The sequence below is a fragment of the Pipistrellus hanaki genome (genome assembly GCF_964339955.1).
Source record: "Pipistrellus hanaki genome assembly, chromosome: 10".
Lineage (NCBI taxonomy): Eukaryota > Metazoa > Chordata > Mammalia > Chiroptera > Vespertilionidae > Pipistrellus > Pipistrellus hanaki.
The window spans coordinates 73,169,952-73,186,815 of NC_140512.1; the positions used below are offsets into that span (position 1 = coordinate 73,169,952).

The 16,864-nt window shown below is 44.4% G+C and overlaps 1 protein-coding gene across 2 annotated transcripts in view; it reads left to right on the forward strand.

The window, feature by feature from the left end:
* The first annotated feature begins 325 nt into the window (after positions 1–325).
* The window catches only part of DYNC2I1 (dynein 2 intermediate chain 1), a 53,763-nt gene continuing 37,224 nt past the window's right edge, over positions 326–16,864 (forward strand). Inside the window, exons 1-7 of one of the 2 annotated variants that reach the window (XM_084896809.1) lie at positions 326–484; positions 1,849–1,902; positions 2,680–3,064; positions 4,982–5,073; positions 13,569–13,877; positions 14,774–14,829; positions 16,317–16,371. In XM_084896809.1, coding sequence (XP_084752935.1) covers positions 470–484; positions 1,849–1,902; positions 2,680–3,064; positions 4,982–5,073; positions 13,569–13,877; positions 14,774–14,829; positions 16,317–16,371 — 966 coding nt within the window. In that variant the 5' untranslated portion in view covers positions 326–469. The remainder of the gene's footprint in view (positions 485–1,848; positions 1,903–2,679; positions 3,065–4,981; positions 5,074–13,568; positions 13,878–14,773; positions 14,830–16,316; positions 16,372–16,864) is intronic. The other variant, XM_084896810.1, reaches the window with a different exon arrangement.

Sequence of the window (16,864 nt, forward strand, 5' to 3'; positions counted from 1 at the left end):
GAAATGATCTGTAAAGTGCAGAGCCTTATGCAGGCGAAGAGCCCTTCCACCGCCGACGGTAAATCTGTGAGTGGCGCTTCCACAGCCTGGACACGCTGCCTTTCCTAGAGCCAGGTCGGGCCTCCGACGGTCCAGGGCCACCAGGCTGCGTGGAGCCGGCTGGCGGCGGCCGGGCCGCCCTGGCTCTTCAGCTCCGCCCCGCCGCCCACGGCGGTCCCCGGCGCCGCCGCACCCGACTGGGCGCGCCCGGCGCAGGAAGTCGCACCAGCGATCGCTCCGCCCTCGGCTGCTCGCGCCTCCACTCGGCCCGGAGTCGGGTCGCGCATGCGCTAGGGGGGCCGCGGAGCATGCCGGGCCAACGGTAGCCGCGGCCGCGCCTCGACGTGCCGGTTGCTAGGAGGCGGCGACGCCCCTCCGGAGGAGAACGCGGCCGCGGGCCTTTCCTCCCGCCGCCTCCCTGCAGGCGGCGATGGAGCCCGGGAAGGTGGGTGCTCTAGGCTCCGGGCGGCTCGCGGGACTCGCTGCGGGGGCCCAGTCTCCTCAGTGTCCGCCCCCGGCCGCCCGGGGCTGCCGGACCCGTGGCCGCTTAGCCTCCTCTCCCCTCCGCTTCACGCCCACCGACTCCCCGACCTCGGTCTTCCATCCGGTCCCTCTCGTTTTCTTAAGTTATCCTGTAGTGTAAGTTTCCTGCTATTTCTTAGTAGGTTGATTTTTAAGTCCGAAAACCAAACACTGTTATATCATGTAGTCACTGCAGACCTAAGCGTGGCTGGGCCCCTGTCGTTGTTGACATTGGTGACCGCTTTCTCTCTCTCTCTTTCCCTCCCTCCCTCCCTCTTTCGGTGTGTGTGTATGGGGGTGTTTCTCCCTTTCTACTTTCTCCATCCTCTCTTTCTAGAACTCTCAGTCTCTTGGTAAGGGTTGGACTGGCAGCTTGTATTTCCCATCTCTTTGCCTTTTTAAAAATACAGACATGTTGATATATTAGGGGGATTTCTCCAACTTTATCGTTAACTTTATTACATTTTTTACTTTGTTACATTTAATATTAAAAATTCTTGTTCTCATATTGCTCCTTTTGTACTATGTTTTAATTTGTGCTTAAAAGATTTTTAATATCTTCCAGAGGATATAACTCTTATGCCTTTAAAAAAAGGAAATAAATACTTCTGTTCATTTTCTTGTGCCATTTTCTCTATTTGTTTGTCTTGATTCTTCTCTCTCTCTCTCTCTTTAAAATCCTCACTGAGGATATGGTTTTATTGAATTTAGAGAAGGAGGAAGGGAGAGAGAGAGAGAACATCAATGAAAACATTGATTGGTTGCCATGCCAGGGCCAGGGATGAAACCTGCAGCCTAGGTATGTGCCCTCATGGGGAATTGAACCTGGAAGCTGTTGTGTACAGGACAATACTATCACCAACTGAGCCACCAGCCAGGATGATTCTTCTCCTGGGTTGGTTTTTCTTAAATGCCAGATTGACCCTTCCTATTTATGAATGAAGCACCAGCTTGGGACTGGCACTGAGGCCGCAGAGGGCCCTGGAAAGGGAGGACTGTGCTGCCATGCTTTGCCTGAGCCTTGAGGCAGTATGGACACTCACATTATGAAGCAGCAAAAGAAAAGCATTCTGTAATAATTTATACCGGTAGGTAATTTTAGACTAGGGAATGATTTTTAAAAATCTGTATTTCTGTGACATTTATTCTGGTAGATAGACAGTAAATTCTTGCATATCTAGGACTCATTGCCATTGACTAAAATGGTCTAATGAAAAGCAGCTTAGGAGAGCTTGCAAAATAATTATTTAAACTTGGAAAATTCCAACTTTACACTTTTCTTTTTAGAGAAGAACCAAAGATGAAACATGGACAGCAGATGACCTGCGGAAATACCTTTGGGTGAATATGTTTAGAGTATTTGAGCTGGGGTCTGATTGGAGAGTTTTCCTGATTCTCAGCCCCACGCAACTTTGCTTCCATGTGGCTCATTTCAGGGGTGTTCTCAGCTCGTATGGGGAGTTGCTCTGGGTCTGTGGTGAGAAAGGGGTTTCCTAGCCCAGCCCGAATGTCACCAACTCTGTCTGCCTCTTTCATGGTTCAGAGCCCAGGCTGTGTGTGTACATGTGTGGTGTGCATAGTTTGTTTCTGTCGTGTGGGTGATGTGCACATATGTGGAGGGAGGCTTGGGGATTGAGGGAGATCGCCTGAGAGTTTTATAAGGAAGGTCCTTGTACTTGAGTAGGACCTGGCTGGGTCTTGGACACTGTGACACAGCTTCAGCACCGTGTTCTCTCTGTTTTTTCCTTCATGAAAATCTAAACTGAAAGAAGCTTGTGCATTCTCAAGGCTCAGCCCAGGCCTCCACAAGCGTTCCTTGTGGGCCATTTAGTCACTGACTTGCATGTTTATTCTGTTATTTCTTTTTTCTTCTTCTTCAGTATCCTGTTCATTTTTTTTCTCATTGGGGTGGAGTTTTAGGTTTGACTTGCTAACAAAGGGGAGTGTGTCTCCCACGCGGGCACTGGTCTGCAGGCACAGGAACGCCGGGACACCTCGGTGGCAGTGAGACTTCTCCTGCCCTGCCTGCCGGTGGGGGAGCAGGACACAGTGGCAGCCTGTGGTGTTAAGGCTGTCAGGCTCAGAAACCCTTTTCTTTTTCTTGCTTTGGCTGCACAGTCGGCACTTCCCAGGGAAGATAAGAAACACAAGGAAAAGAAGCTACATAAGGATTTGGAAACGGATGCCCCAGAGTCCAAGGAGCAGAAGCCCAGGGACCCAGACCGGGATGCCAAGCGCAGGGAGAGAGTGGCAGACAGAGACCGCCATGGCTCCAGGGAGCACCCTCGTGGAGACAGAGACAAAGAGAAGCCACGGGAGAAGAGAAAGGACGCCCGGGACCTGGACAGAGAGAAGCTGAGGGACAAGGCCCGAGAGCATGACACGGAGAAGCACCAGAGCCGAGGCAAAGAGCGGGAGCGTGAAGGGGAGCACCGGGTGAGGAGGGAGGAGCCCAAGCCCGCGGCCAGGCTCCACAACTGGCCTGAGCACAGGATGCGGTCAGGTACGTGCCTGGGCTGTGGCCCTCCCAGGGCCAGGCACGTGGGCCAGCCCCTCTGAAGTGCCCACTCCCATGTTATCCTTGCCCTTGGTTTTCGGAGGCTCAGCTTCGTGTTGGGTTGTGCCCATGCTGAACTGTGTGCTTTACAAGATGGTTTTCTTTTCGGTATTTTAAAACTCATTTCAGTGAATGAAAGGAGTAATGATTTTCTATTTGCTAGAGTTTTACTATTGAAACATTCCAGGTTAATTATCTTTGTAAATCTCAATCCACATTGTAGGTAAACAAAAGTTATGCTCTTTGGTTAGAGAATTTCTCAGAAGTATCTGTTTTATTTTAAGCAACTAGAGGCCTAGTACATGAAATTCATGCATGGGGTTGGGGGGCTCCTCTTAGCCAAGCCTGGACCCTCTCCAATCTGGGACACCTTGGGGGATGTCCCGCTGCTGTTTTCGGCCCAATCCCAGGGACATGCCTCTCACAATCCAAGACCACTGGCTCCTAACTGCTCACCTGCCTGATTGCCCCTAACTGCCCCCCCCCCCCCACTGCTGGCCTGGTCACCCCAAACTACCCCCCCTGTGGGCCTGGTTGCCCCGAACTGTCCCCCCTACTGGCCTGGTTGCCCCCTACTGTCCCCCCTGCCCATCTATTGTAGTAGCCCCGTGCAGCCTGCTGGTCAGTCGTTTGGTTGTTCCTCGCTAACCCCCTTGCTGGTCTGGTCACCCCACAAAGCCTGCTGTTTGATTGTTACTGTGAGGGTGTGGTGACCAGTTTGCATATTACCCTTTTATTAGTATAGGCATTTAACAATTTGTCTGAATATTTAATTTGGTCCTTATCTTTGAAAATGTTGATTCTCTTCATTTTAAGCATAATGACTTTTGTCTTGGCAGATTCAAAAGTGAAAATCTAGTTTTCACTATTGGCGGGAGCTGTGTGTATTGTAACTGGTTGTGTGTGGCTCTGCTGGTCCCTTTGGCCTCTCTCATAGGTGGCAGGGCAGCGGCTGGCTGTAAGTGGTGCCCTCCTCCACTCATCCCAAGGTCGCAGTGACTCTCTTGCAGCTGAGCACTTGGCGGAAATGTCTGCCTAGCGGGGCATTTTTCTGGATGTGCTACCCCAGGGCCCAAAGGTGTGTGCATTGGGCTGGTGCCGCTGAGTCCCAGCAGCTAGGCTGCTCCTGCCAGGTTGCCTCCTTAGCAGTTGCCACTGTCATCTCCTTTATTCTATTTTTGTATGTGATTTTTAAAATTTTTTATTTATCTTTATTGTTGAAAGTATTACAGATGGCCCTCTTTTTTCCCCATTGACCCCTTGGAGCCAGCCCCAACACCTCACTCCAGGCTTCCCCGCACTATTGTCTGTGTTCAGGGGTTATGCACATGTGCATCCAAGGTCTTTGGTTGATCTCTTCCCAGCCACCCACCCAACCCTGCCATCCTTCTGAGATTCATTTTTATTTTAGATTCCAGGACTTTTTATTTTTGAGATTATAGAATGTGGTCTAATAGAAGGCTATGTTTTCATGTGTTAATAAATAATTTTGTAATGAGGTATTTACAGAAAAGACTGCAGCAAGATGTTAGGGGGCCTTTTGGATGTCTGAACTTTGGGAATGTTAAAAGTATGTTTTCTTGCCCTTGCCAGTTTGGCTCAGTGGATAGAGCGTCAGCCTATGGATTGAAGGGTTCCAGGTTTGAATCCAGTGACAGGCATGTACCTCGGTTGCAGGCTCAAGCCGTGGCCCTTATTGGGGCATATGCAGGAGGCAGTCAATCGACATCGATGTTTCTCTCTCTGTCTCTCCTTCTCGCTTCCACTCTCTCTAAAAAAAAAAAAAAAAATCAGTGAAAAAATGTTCTCTGGTAAAGATTAACAACAAAAAACAAACAATAAAAGTATGTTTTCTTTTTATAGTAAGTAAAGTAAGAACTGAAGAGAACGCGAGGAGAGATGAGAACTCTGAAAGAGGAGATGAAGAGAGAGAAAGAAGATACCGAGAAAGGAAGGTACGCATACCAGGCCCCAAACACTGCAAGTCAATGGCATGCTGGTGTTAGAGGCGTTGGGGAAATTTTGTAACAGAGACTTCGAGGCTTGGGAAGACACCAGGGGTTAAGCTCTGCATTAAATCATCATTATGTCCTCATGGTCATTTCTGGAAGAGAACTTGCTGGATCAGGGTAAATGCAGACGTCCCCCATTCGCCTTACATAAAGGCTTTAGTTACTTATGTCCTCAGGGTGCTGTTCCTGTGTCCTCAGCAGATGTGTCCCAGGCGGTGTTCTGACTCAGGAGGATGGGTACATGGCATTTGTAGGCCTGTGGCAGGTGTGTCCTGCACGCTGATATCTGATACCTGTGGCAAAGCCACCTGTTGCATTTGTTCCCTTTCTAGTGGAGTCCTTCTTTAAAAAAAAAAAAAAATTCTTTATTGTTGAAAGTATTACATATGTCCTCCCCCCCCCCATAGACCCCTACCAGCCCACCCCCTCCCCCCTGCCTCACTGTCTGTGTCCATGGGCCATGCGTATGTGCATACAATGTCCTTGGTTGATTACCTCCCACTCATCCTCCCCTGCCTTCCCTAAAAAATTCCACACTCTGTTCCAGGCTTCTCTGTTTCTGGATCCATTCTGTTCTTCCCATTTGGATGCCTTTTATTTCTTCTTATATGATCACTGTGGCTAGGACTTCCAATACTATCCTCCTATCTAATAAAGAGGGAATATTCAAAATGCCTAAACCTGTTTGGCTCAGTGGATAGAGCGTCAGCCTGAGGACTGAAAGGTCCCAGGTTCGATTCCGGTCAAGGGCATGTACCTTGGTTGAGGGGTTGTGCTCTCATCGATGTTTCTAACTCTCTATCCCTCTCTCTTTCTCTCTGTAAAATATCAATAAAATATATTTTTTTTAAAAAAGGCACAAATTGACCATCATGCTGTCACAAAGATGGCGGTGCCCAGTCCCCTCAGTCCTGCCGGATTCCCATAGTCTTTTCAGCCCAGCAGGGGCATGGCAGGCACACAGTTCAGTCGGACCCGCCCTCAGCCCCTCAGCCCCTCAGCTCCACTGGGCCGGCCAGAGGGGCAGGTAAGCCTCGGACGACGGCTGCCCAGCCGCCTAGGACTGCCCAAGGCTCAGGTAACCAGGGCTGGACAAGGCTTGTGCTGCCGGCAGTGGCAGCAGCAGAGGTGTGATGGGGGGCATTGCCTTCCCCTGATCGCCAGGTCACCTCCTGCCCCAGAGCGCTCCCGGACTGTGAGAGGGGGCAGGCTGGGCTGAGGGACGCCCCCTCCAGTGCATGAATTTTCATTCACCGAGCCTCTAATGTTGAATAAGATTGGAGACCACAGACATCGCTGTCTTGTTCCTGTTCTTAGGGAAAATGGTTTTAGTTTTTACCCATTGAGTATGATGTTGGCTATAGGTTTGTCATCTATGGCCTTTATCATGGTGAGATATGCTTCCTTTCTTTCCACTTTGCTGAGAGTTTTTATCAAAAATGGGTGTTGAATGCTTTTTGTGCATCTATTAATGTGATCATGTGATTTTTGCCTTTCAATTTGTTTATGTGAAGTGTCCCGTTTATTGATTTGTAATTGTTGTACCAGCCTTCCATCCCTGGATTAAATCCCACTTGGTCATGGTCCTTTTAATGTATGGCTGGATCTGATTTGCTAATATTTTTTTCATGATTTTATTATCTATGTTCATCAAGGATATTGGCCTGTAATTCTCTTACTTTGTAGTATCTTCATCTGATTTTGTAATTAGGGTAATGGTGGAATAATAAAAAGAGTTTGAAAGTGTCCCTTCTTCTGAGATTTTTTGGAATAATTTGAGGAGTATAGGTGTTGTTTCTTCTTTGAATGTTTGTTAAAACTCCCTGTGAAGCTGTGGACCAGGGCTTTTATTTGCTGGGAGTTTTTTGATCACTGCTTCTATTTCATCAGTTGTTATTAGCCTAATCAGGTTTTCTGATTCTTCCTATTTCAGTTTTGGGAGATTATATTTTTCTAAGAATTTGTCCACTTTATCTTCATTGTCCAGTTTGTTGGCACACTAGTATAGTTGTTCATAGTGTTTTCTTACAATCCTTTGTATTTCTGTGGTGTCAGTGGCTACTTCTCCACTTTCGTTTCTGATTGTATTTATTTGGGACCTCTCTCTTTGTTTCTTGATGAGTTTGGCTAACAATTCATCAATTTTGTTTATCTTTTCAAAGAACCAGTTCTTGGTTTCATTGATTTTTTTTTTTTTTAATATTGTGTTATTTTTTAGTCTGCATATCATTTATTTCTACTCTAATCTTTATTATTTCCTTCCTTCTACTTACTCTGGGCTTTTCTTATTTTTCTCTTTCTAGTTCTTTAAGATGTAGGGTTAGCCAAAATGGTTTGGCTCAGTGGTAGAGCATCGGTCTGCGGATTGAAAGGTCCCAGGTTCGATTCCGGTCAAGGGCATATATAATACATTGGTTGTGGGCACATTCCCGGTAGGGGGTGTGCAAGAGGCAGCTGGTCAATGTTTCTCTCTCATTGACGTTTCTAGCTCTCTATCTCTCTTCCTTCCTCTCTGTAAAAAATAAATTATATATATATATATATATATATATATATATATATATATATATATATATATGATGTAGGGTTAAATAGTTCATTGTTGATTTTTTATGTTTTTTGAGGTAGGCCTGTGTGCTATGAACTTCCCTCTCAGGACTGCTTTCACTGTGTCCCAGAGATTTTGGGTTGTTGTGTGCTCATTTTCATTGGTTTCTAGGAAGTTTTTTATTTCTTTTTTGATCTTGTTGGTAACTCATTTATTGTTTAATAACTTGTTATTTAGCCTCCATGTGTTTGAATGTTTTTGGATGTTTTTACTGTAGTTGATTTCTAATTTCATTCTGTGATCTGAGAAGATGCTTGATATAATTCCAATCTTCTTGAACTTGTAGAGACTTGTTTTGTATCCTAACATGTGGTCTATCTTTGTTAATGATCTATGTGTACATGAGAAGAATGTATATCCTGCAGCTTTGGGGTGAAATGTTCTATTAATGTCATTTAAATACATCTAACCCAGTATATCCTTTAGAGTAACTGTTTGACTGATATATATATATATATTTTTAATCTGGAAGAACTATCCAGTGAAGTCAGTGGGGTGTTAAAGTCCCCTAGTATGACTGTATTGTTGTTGATCTTTCCCTTAAAGTCTTCTAGAAGTTGTTGTGTTTGTTTCTTTTTAATATTTAATGCATATATGTTTACCAGGGTTATATTTAGTGCATATATGTTTACCTGGGTTATATTCTCTTGTTGGATTGATCCCTTTGTTGTCTCTTGTAATGGCCTTCATTTTTTTTTTCTGTGTCTTCTTTTTAAAAAAAATAAATCTTTATTGTTCATATTATTACAAATGTTCCTCATTCCCCGCCCCCCCCCTCCATTGCTCCTCTCCACCAGGTTCCCACCCCACCCTCTGCCCTTTCCCCACCCCCATTGTCCTCATCCATAGGTGCACAGTTTATGTTCAGTCTCTTCTCACACCCCCATCTCCCCTTTTCCCCAAGAATTGTCAGATCACTCCCCTTCCATACCTCTGATTCTATTATATTCAACAGTTAATATTGTTCATCAGATTTTTTTTTTAATTCCCTTGGTTTTTAGATTCACTTGTTGATAGTTACGTATTTGTTGTTCATAATTTTTATCTTTATTTACTTTCTCTTCTGAAAGAACCCCCTTCAGCAATTCATATAATTCTGGTTTGGTGGTGATGAACACCTTTAGCTTTTTTTTTATTATCTGGCCTTCGATTCTGAGTGATAGCTTTGCTGGGTAGATTATTTTTGCCTGTAGGATTTTACTATTCATCACCTTGAATATTTCTTGCCATTCCCGTCTGGCCTGCATGGTTTCTGTTGAGAAATCAGCTGATGATCATATGGGTGCTCCTTTATTGGTAACTACCTGCTTTGCTCTTGCTGCTTTTAATATTCTCTCTTTGTCTTTTGCTTTTGGAATTTTAATTATGATGTGTCTTGGTGTGGTCCTCTTTGGATTCCTTTTGTTTGGAGTTATGTGCGCTTCCTGGACTTGTAAGTCTATTTCTTTCCCCAGGTGGGGGAAGTTTTCTGTCACTATTTCTTTCAGTGTGTTTTCGATATCTTGCTCTCTTTCTTCTTCTGGGACCCCCATAATTCTGATGTTGGTTCGCTTGAAGTTGTCCCAGATGTTTCTTACATTATCTTCAACTTTCTGGATTCTCTTGTCTTCTTGCTTCTGTGGAGGAGTATCTTCTGGCTCTTTATGTTCCAAATCTTTGACTTGATTCTTGCGATCTTCCATTCTGTTTTTAGGACTCTGTATAATATTTTTTATAAATATTTTTAATTTTTATTTTATTTCATTTCTCTGTATATTTTATTTATTCTTTATTTCTTGTTGATCCCTTATTATTTCTTGTTGATCCCTTTACATATTCTCATAGGTCTCGTTTATTTTATCTGCCTTTTCTAGGAAATTCTTGAAAAACCTTATAAGTGTGGTTTTGAACTCTGTATCCTGTCGCTTTTTGTCCTCCATTTCTTTCATTTGTGATGTTTCCTTGTCTCGGCATTTTCGCAGCTTCTCTGAGTTGGTAGCCTTAAAAGTCTCTGTGTTCAGCTTGGATGGGGAGGAGTTTTGGGGTGGAGCCTACAGCCTTGGCTTCCGTCAGCCCCCCTATGCGGCTCCTGAGTCTCTGTTCCTCAGGGTCCTTCGGTACTCACTTCAAGCACCTCTGAGAGAAAGGTGCCCTCGAGTTTCGCCCGCTACCAAACCGTCTAGGCTCTCCCCCAATGAGCCCGGAACTGGGGTTCAGTTAAGTTGGAAGTGGAGTTGGAAGTGGGGTTCAGACCAGTCTGGAGCTTTTGTCTCCTTCCCACCAGGGCAATCAGCGGCACAGTCAATCGTCCGTTCTCTGTGTGCAATGTGCGCGCCTCCGGGACTTTTTTCGCCGCTCCCCTGGGTTTCTGCCTTACAGCCCAGGCTCCCTCTGTATGAGCCTGGGTCCCTAGGGTCTGGCCTAGAACTGAGGTTCAGTGCAGTCAGAACTGGGGCTCAGCACAGTCTGGAGCTTTTGTCTCCTTCCCGTTAGGGCAATCTAGCAGCAGAGTCAACAGTCCGTCCTCTGCGCGCAATGTGCGCGCCTCCGGGGGCTCTGCCTTTCGCCACGCCCCTGGGATTCTGCCTCACAGACCAGACTCCCTCTGTATGAGCCTGGGTCCCCAGGGTCTGGCCTAGAACCGGGGTTCAGTGCTGTCGGATCTGGGGTTCAGCACAGTCTGGAGCTTTTATCTCCTTCCCGCTAGGGAACGCCAGCCAGGCACTCAGCCTCCCCCTCCTCTCTGCGTGCACAGCGTGTCTCCGTACCTTAGGTTGTTACAGCTCCTCTGCTTTTCCTTCTGGTTTTCTCTTTCCTTCTCGTTGTAGAATTTCCAGTCAGTCGACTTTCCTGTAGTTCTGGGTAATGTCCGTTTTGTATTTTAGTTGTATTTTATTGAAATTGTTGTGTGAGGCTGTGGTTAGGTGTTTACCTGTGCAGCCATCTTGGATCCTCTCTGATAGCCTTCATTTTAAAGTCTATTTGTTGGATATGATTATTGCTATTTCATCTTTTTTCTTTTTTCTTTTTCATGTCCCTGGAAAACTTTTTTCCAGCCCTCACACTCATCTGTGTGTGTCTTTTGTTCTGAGGTGGGTCTCTTGTAGACAGCATATAGTTGAGTCATGTTTTTGTATCCATTCATCTACCTTACACCTTTTGATTAGAGCATTTAATCCATTTACATTTAGGGTTATTATTGAGAGTTATTTATTTATAGCCATTTTAATTCTGTATGGCTAGGTTTCTCTCTCTGTTTCTTCTTCTCAGCAATCCCTTTGGCATTTCAGGTAATGTTGGCTTGGTGGTGATGAACTCCCATTAGCCTTTTTTTTTTTTTTCCCCCCTCTGGGAAGCTCTTTTTTTGACCATCTATTTTGATTGATAGCCTTGCTGGATATAGTAATTTGGTCTCAGATGCTTGCTTTCCATTACCTTGAGTACTTAATGCCATTCCCTTCTGGCCTGTAGAGTTTTTGATGAGAAATCAGGTGTCACTCTTATGGGAGCTCCTTTGTAGGTAACAGTTTGCTTTTCTCTTGCTGCCTTTAATATTCTCTCTTTGTTTTTAATTTTTGGTATTTTAATTATGATGTGTTTGGGCATTGGCTTGTTTGGCTTCTTCTTGCTTGGGGTTCTCTGTGTTCCCTGAACTTGTGTGACTTTTTCCTTTACCAGGTTAGGGAAGTTTTCTGCCATTATTTCTTCAAACACATTCTACAGCTTTTTCTCTCTATGTCACAGTCTTTCCACAGGAATCTGGAGAAGGGCTATGCATAGATGAATAGAAAATAGACAAGGTTTTTAAATTCAATGGAAAGGATTGAGTTCTTTCATGTCCTTTTAAATTGATGCCAGGCATCAAAGGTATCAGTCTGCAGTAAACTTTCTGGGCCATCAGTTCTTTGAGTCCCCTTCCCAATCACTGTCCAACAGTTTTTTATGAGTTCCTTTCTCAATCACTGTCCCCTGTGATATGACAGCAATGATACTCTAGTTCTGGATGGTGGACAAATGGTGAGCAATGGCAATGCAGGTCTGACCTTCTTTGGCTTGGTCCTGAGCAACCTGTGCTGATGCACAGCTAATGACTGCTAGCATGGCAAGGCATCTTCATTATCCCCCATCTCTGGACTCTCTCCTCTGTCTCATCAGCGTGTTGCTTGGGACTACTGCTGTCTGTGGGTGGAGTAGTCTGGATACCTCCTCCTGTGATCCATTGTTGCAGGAATCCATACAGGCTTAGAGTAGTTTTCTGGAAATATATAAGCATATTCTTGATCAAAGGCTATTAAAGGGATCCTTTTTATAAATTAGACTTGGGATCTTTTTATTTTGCCAAACCATTATCCTTTGGCTTATTCTGACATTATGTGTGTCTCGCTATCAGCATTACAAGTGAAAAAATTTAAAGTAATTAAGGCTTAATATAGTTTACTTACATGAGATTACTTCACTATCCCCCTTTTTTTTTGTTTTAAATATCAAAGGCTTTTGGAAATTCTATAATGCAGCCTTGATAGCTTTTAATTCAATTCTTTGCACAGAAATATGACTGCTCTGGACTCATTGCATGATAAGCAGTTTTTACTGAGATGAACTATCAGTAAAAAATAGTTAATGCTCCAAGAACAGGTTCCTACCTAGAATAACTAAGTTCCCTTGAATATTCACTTATTTCATTCTGCCAATTTGAATCAGTCTGAAATAAGGCTTATTTTCTAACTTCATTTATCCTTGCATGTGGACAGTAAATGACACTAATTGAATTTCTGCTATCAGTTTGGAATATATTTACATAAATTTTATTTAAGGAGAATTAAGTGCAAATTATTTACTTTCTTTGTGAGGCCTAATACATTGAATTTCAATTTCAGTTTCTCAGACATTTGAAGGAAAAGCTCCCTTTTTTCCTCCCAGAGTAATTTCCAGGTTGCATTTAGGAAGCTTCTTTTAAGTATCATTTTTCTTCCTTTTAAACCAAGCAACACATTTGGTTGCTTTTCAGATGCTAGCTAATGCTGCTATGCCTATATTTTAAGTGACTCTCATTTTATTCATGGTGACTTTATTAATGATCAAATTTAATGCTTGAATAATAACCTTCAGTTTACCCTGTAAATATTAGCAGAAGAGATTTTAAAATTTCTCCTTTTTATTAAGCTTAAAATTTACTTTTAAACAGTTTTTTTTTTTTTTTTTTTTTTTTTTGGCTAGTGCTCATTTGCATACACAGAGGGGTTATAGGAGGTCTTAGGAAGTATTTCAGAGGACTGGCGGTATGCAAATTTTTACCTTGGCCTTTGTTAAAGCCAATTGCTTATAAACATATTAACTTCTCATATAACTATACACTGACAAGCCTGAGATGGGCATCATGTTACCCCTGAGCATCCATGTAGTCTGGGGTTCAGTGATGGCAAAACCATGGTGCCCGGTCTTAAACATCCCTGTGTGTGAGGTGCAGGGATATGAACAGCCTCAGAGACAGCCTGTGAGACAGCCTACGGAGAGATTGTCACAGGAGCGCCTGCTCTTGAGCAGCCTGGGATGTGCTGGAGTTGGGGGAGGATGACAGATGTGACCAGGGACCTAGAGAAGTCTAGACTGGACAGGGATTTGAGCTTTGTTCCCCATCAGGAGGAGGCGGTGGCTGCCGGGTTGTGCCGCCCGCAGGTGGGTGGCCAGCGATGCCGAGGGCTGTCTTTGTGGAGCGTGTCGGCAGGGAGTGTGGAAGGTCCCTGCAGCAGATGGAGGATTGGTGGTTTGGCCTTCCTTGCCTTTGTCGGAACATGCATGAAAGCGTGTGCGTCTCCTGTGCTCACGCACCTTTCCCCCTGCCCTTTTGTAGTTGCAGTATGGTGACAGTAAGGACAACCCCCTTAATTACTGGCTTTATAAAGAGGAGGGTGAAAGAAGACACAGGAGGCACAAAGAGGCTGATCGAGGAAAGAGGCATCCTGAGAAAAGCTGCACCAGGGAGAAGAGAGAGAAGTACTCCAAAGAAAAAAGCAGCCCGCTCTCCAAAAATGAAGGGGAAAGAAGACACAAAGAGAAAGGACATAAGGAAGGCTTTTCCTTGGAGGACGAGAGGCACCGAGGCATTGTGGACAGGAAAGAGCGGCCATCGAAAGAGGAGCAGAGGAAAAGGGAGCTCAAGGTGCGTGTGCTGGTGCTGCTGGCCCGGCCATCCCGGGCGCCCTGGAGCAGGAGCACGACTGAGTGTAGCCAGCGGCACTGCTGAGTCATCGCCGCGTCAGACATGGTTCATGTCTGTTCTGTGGTCAGTACAGAGACATTCCTGACTAGGAGACAGGAAGGCTTTTTGACACTTTTCAGAAATCTATCGTAAAATTTTGAAATGTAACAGAGAAAGCTGATATTTTATTTATTTATTTATTTATTTAGTCATCACCTGAGGATATTTTTTCCATTGATTATTAGAAGGCATGCAAGGGCAGGGAGAGGGGGAGAGGGAGAAGAGAGAAACAACGAAGGGAGAAAGATATGTTGATTGGTTGCCTCCCTGGCTCCAGGGATCGCACCTGCAATCAGATCCATTCCCTTGACCAGGAATCTAACCGGAGACTGACCTTTGGCCCATGGGCCCGCACTCTTAACCACTGAACACCGGCCAGGCCTGTCAGCCGCCTGTCCGTGGCCATTTCCACAACCTAATGTGTTTTACCTTAAACCATTTATTAATGTAAGAGAAGATTATTAAAATTTTTTTTCTACAGGTGCATAGATCTGTGAAATAGCCACATGCCATATGTTTGAAAGTTTAATTTTAAGCAGGGTAAGGAACTAATCCTACTTTTCTAAAAAGATTATGAGATTGATAAGTATAACTTTCTCTTACTGAGCTACTGCACAGTCACCTTTTAATATATCTACTGTTGTTCATCCTGTTTACGTTATTACCTGACTAAAAATACATATGGCATAGCTGCTGCTGTTAAATTTTGAGTCCATGCTTGTTTTGCAGAGTTTATTAATTACAGTTAATTCATTTTGATTTACTAATTAATGGCTATGGAATTTTTTCTTTTACAGAATGTTGAACACAGAAACCAGGGTGGCAGTTCAAAGAGAGATGGGACTGGCGGCCAGTAAGGAATGCGTGTCCTCTGGCTGATTATTATGCGTAACACGTGGAATGCTGAATTTTTCTTATTGGGCCTAATTATAGCCAGAAATGACAATAAGCGATAGATATACTTTACTTACTCAACCCTCCCAATCGTATCCGAAGTACACTAGGAAAATGGAAACTTGCTACAAGTTATTGATCTTATTCTGCCTTTTTGTATTTGCTCATGCAAAATTAGAAAATCAGAACTCACTTTGGGGGAGTAGCTCATTTGGAAGATGGCCCCTCCCGGGGGGACTGCCCAGCCCTGGAGGAAAGAACGTCTGTGGGAGGGCTCTTGTTCCACATCTGATACCACGGGACAGGCCCACCATCCCAGCCCCAGGGCTGTGGCTGCAGTGAGGCCCGCAGGACTTAGAGCAAGGGCGTGGGCACCAGTGGCTTGTCTGCCTCTCTCTGGGCTGTCGGGGATCCTTCAGAGCCTTTTCTTCACAAAAGTGATACCCATTTTGAGTGGGTTTTGTGAAGATTAAAGATTAGAGTGTATGAATAACCTCATTTTTTATATAAGCTGTAGATTTTAGTTTGTTCTTTATGGCAGCCCTATTTGGCAGTTCTTTTTCACAGATTTGGAAAAGGCAGACTAAATGCCTTGCCCAAATTCTTCCAAGTTTGAACAAAGTTAGCACTTAAACCCAGGGGTGCAAATTCCGGGCCTTTGTGCTGCCAGCCTGCTGGAATGTACAGGGAAGCTGTGCTCAGCTGTGGCCTCCTCGGCCACACGCTACAGTAAACGGGGTGAATGTAAGTTCTGAAAATTGAGAATTAATTTGAACATTTGAAAGCTTTAATTTTAGGTTCCAACTATCATATAGCATATGATTACCAAATAGAACATTGTAAGGTAAATCTTCCTTTTGTTTTAAATTTTAAAAAAATATATTTTATTGTTTTTTTACAGAGAGGAAGAGAGAGGGATAGAGAGTTAGAAACATCGATGAGAGAGAAACACCGACCAGCTGCCTCCTGCATACCCCCCACTGGGGATGTGCCTGCAACCAAGGTACATGCCCTTGCCCGGAATCGAACCTAGGACCCTTCAGTCCCCAGGCCGACACTCTATCCACTGAGCCAAACCGGTCCCGGCTAAATCTTCCTTTTGGAAATCCAAATATTACATTAAGCATAAAATAACATTTGGGATTGACTAATAAAATTATAGGAATTTTCTAGAACTCATATAAGGATGTATTAATAGATTCATATACAAGTTTGTGAAAACTCAGTTTCTTCTCTTTATGGGAAATGTTTGTGTTGGGATTACTGCTGAAACAGTAGAAGTGCTAGGAACACTTAGTGTTCACAGTTCTGATAAAAGCACGCTTTGGAAACTGCCATTTACAGTGGCACTTCATCTTGTCCAATATTGAGAAGAGCCTTTGCTGACATCTAAAACGACCTATTTTAGAAAAATTAATTTTGGTTTTGATCATCTTTTCTTTCTAGGCATGCAGAGGATGTAGTGAGGAACAGTGGGAAAGATAAAGACTCGAGAAGGAAGGTAAGACTGTCACGCTGACCTTTCTGTGCAGGAGGCTAGCCAGGCACTAGTTTTGCCTGATGGGTCACTGGAGTGGTGGCTCCCAGAGGCACCTAAGAACCACGCCAGATTAAAAGCCTGAAAGAGATTGGAGGCAAAAAGATGGACAAGAAGCCATCAAGCTGTCAGAGCTGGAGTGGCTGTGCTGGTGCCACAAAAGGAACTGGACACGGAGTGTCAGGAGGTAGAGGGATGCCTCATAAGGATAAAATGATTAGCTCAGCAGGAAGGTTAGCAGTTACCTGTGAACACACACCTAACAGATACAGGAAGCAAAAGTGACAGACTTAAAGGGAGAAATAGAAAATTCTGTGTCACTGAGACTGCAGCACCCACTCTCACTCGCTGATGCAGTGACAGCCTTCCAGTCTAATCCCTACAGCCAGGTGAAAGGGACGCATTCCTGGGAGGTGTAAGTTATGGAAACTGCCTCAAGAAGAAATAGCAAGTCTGA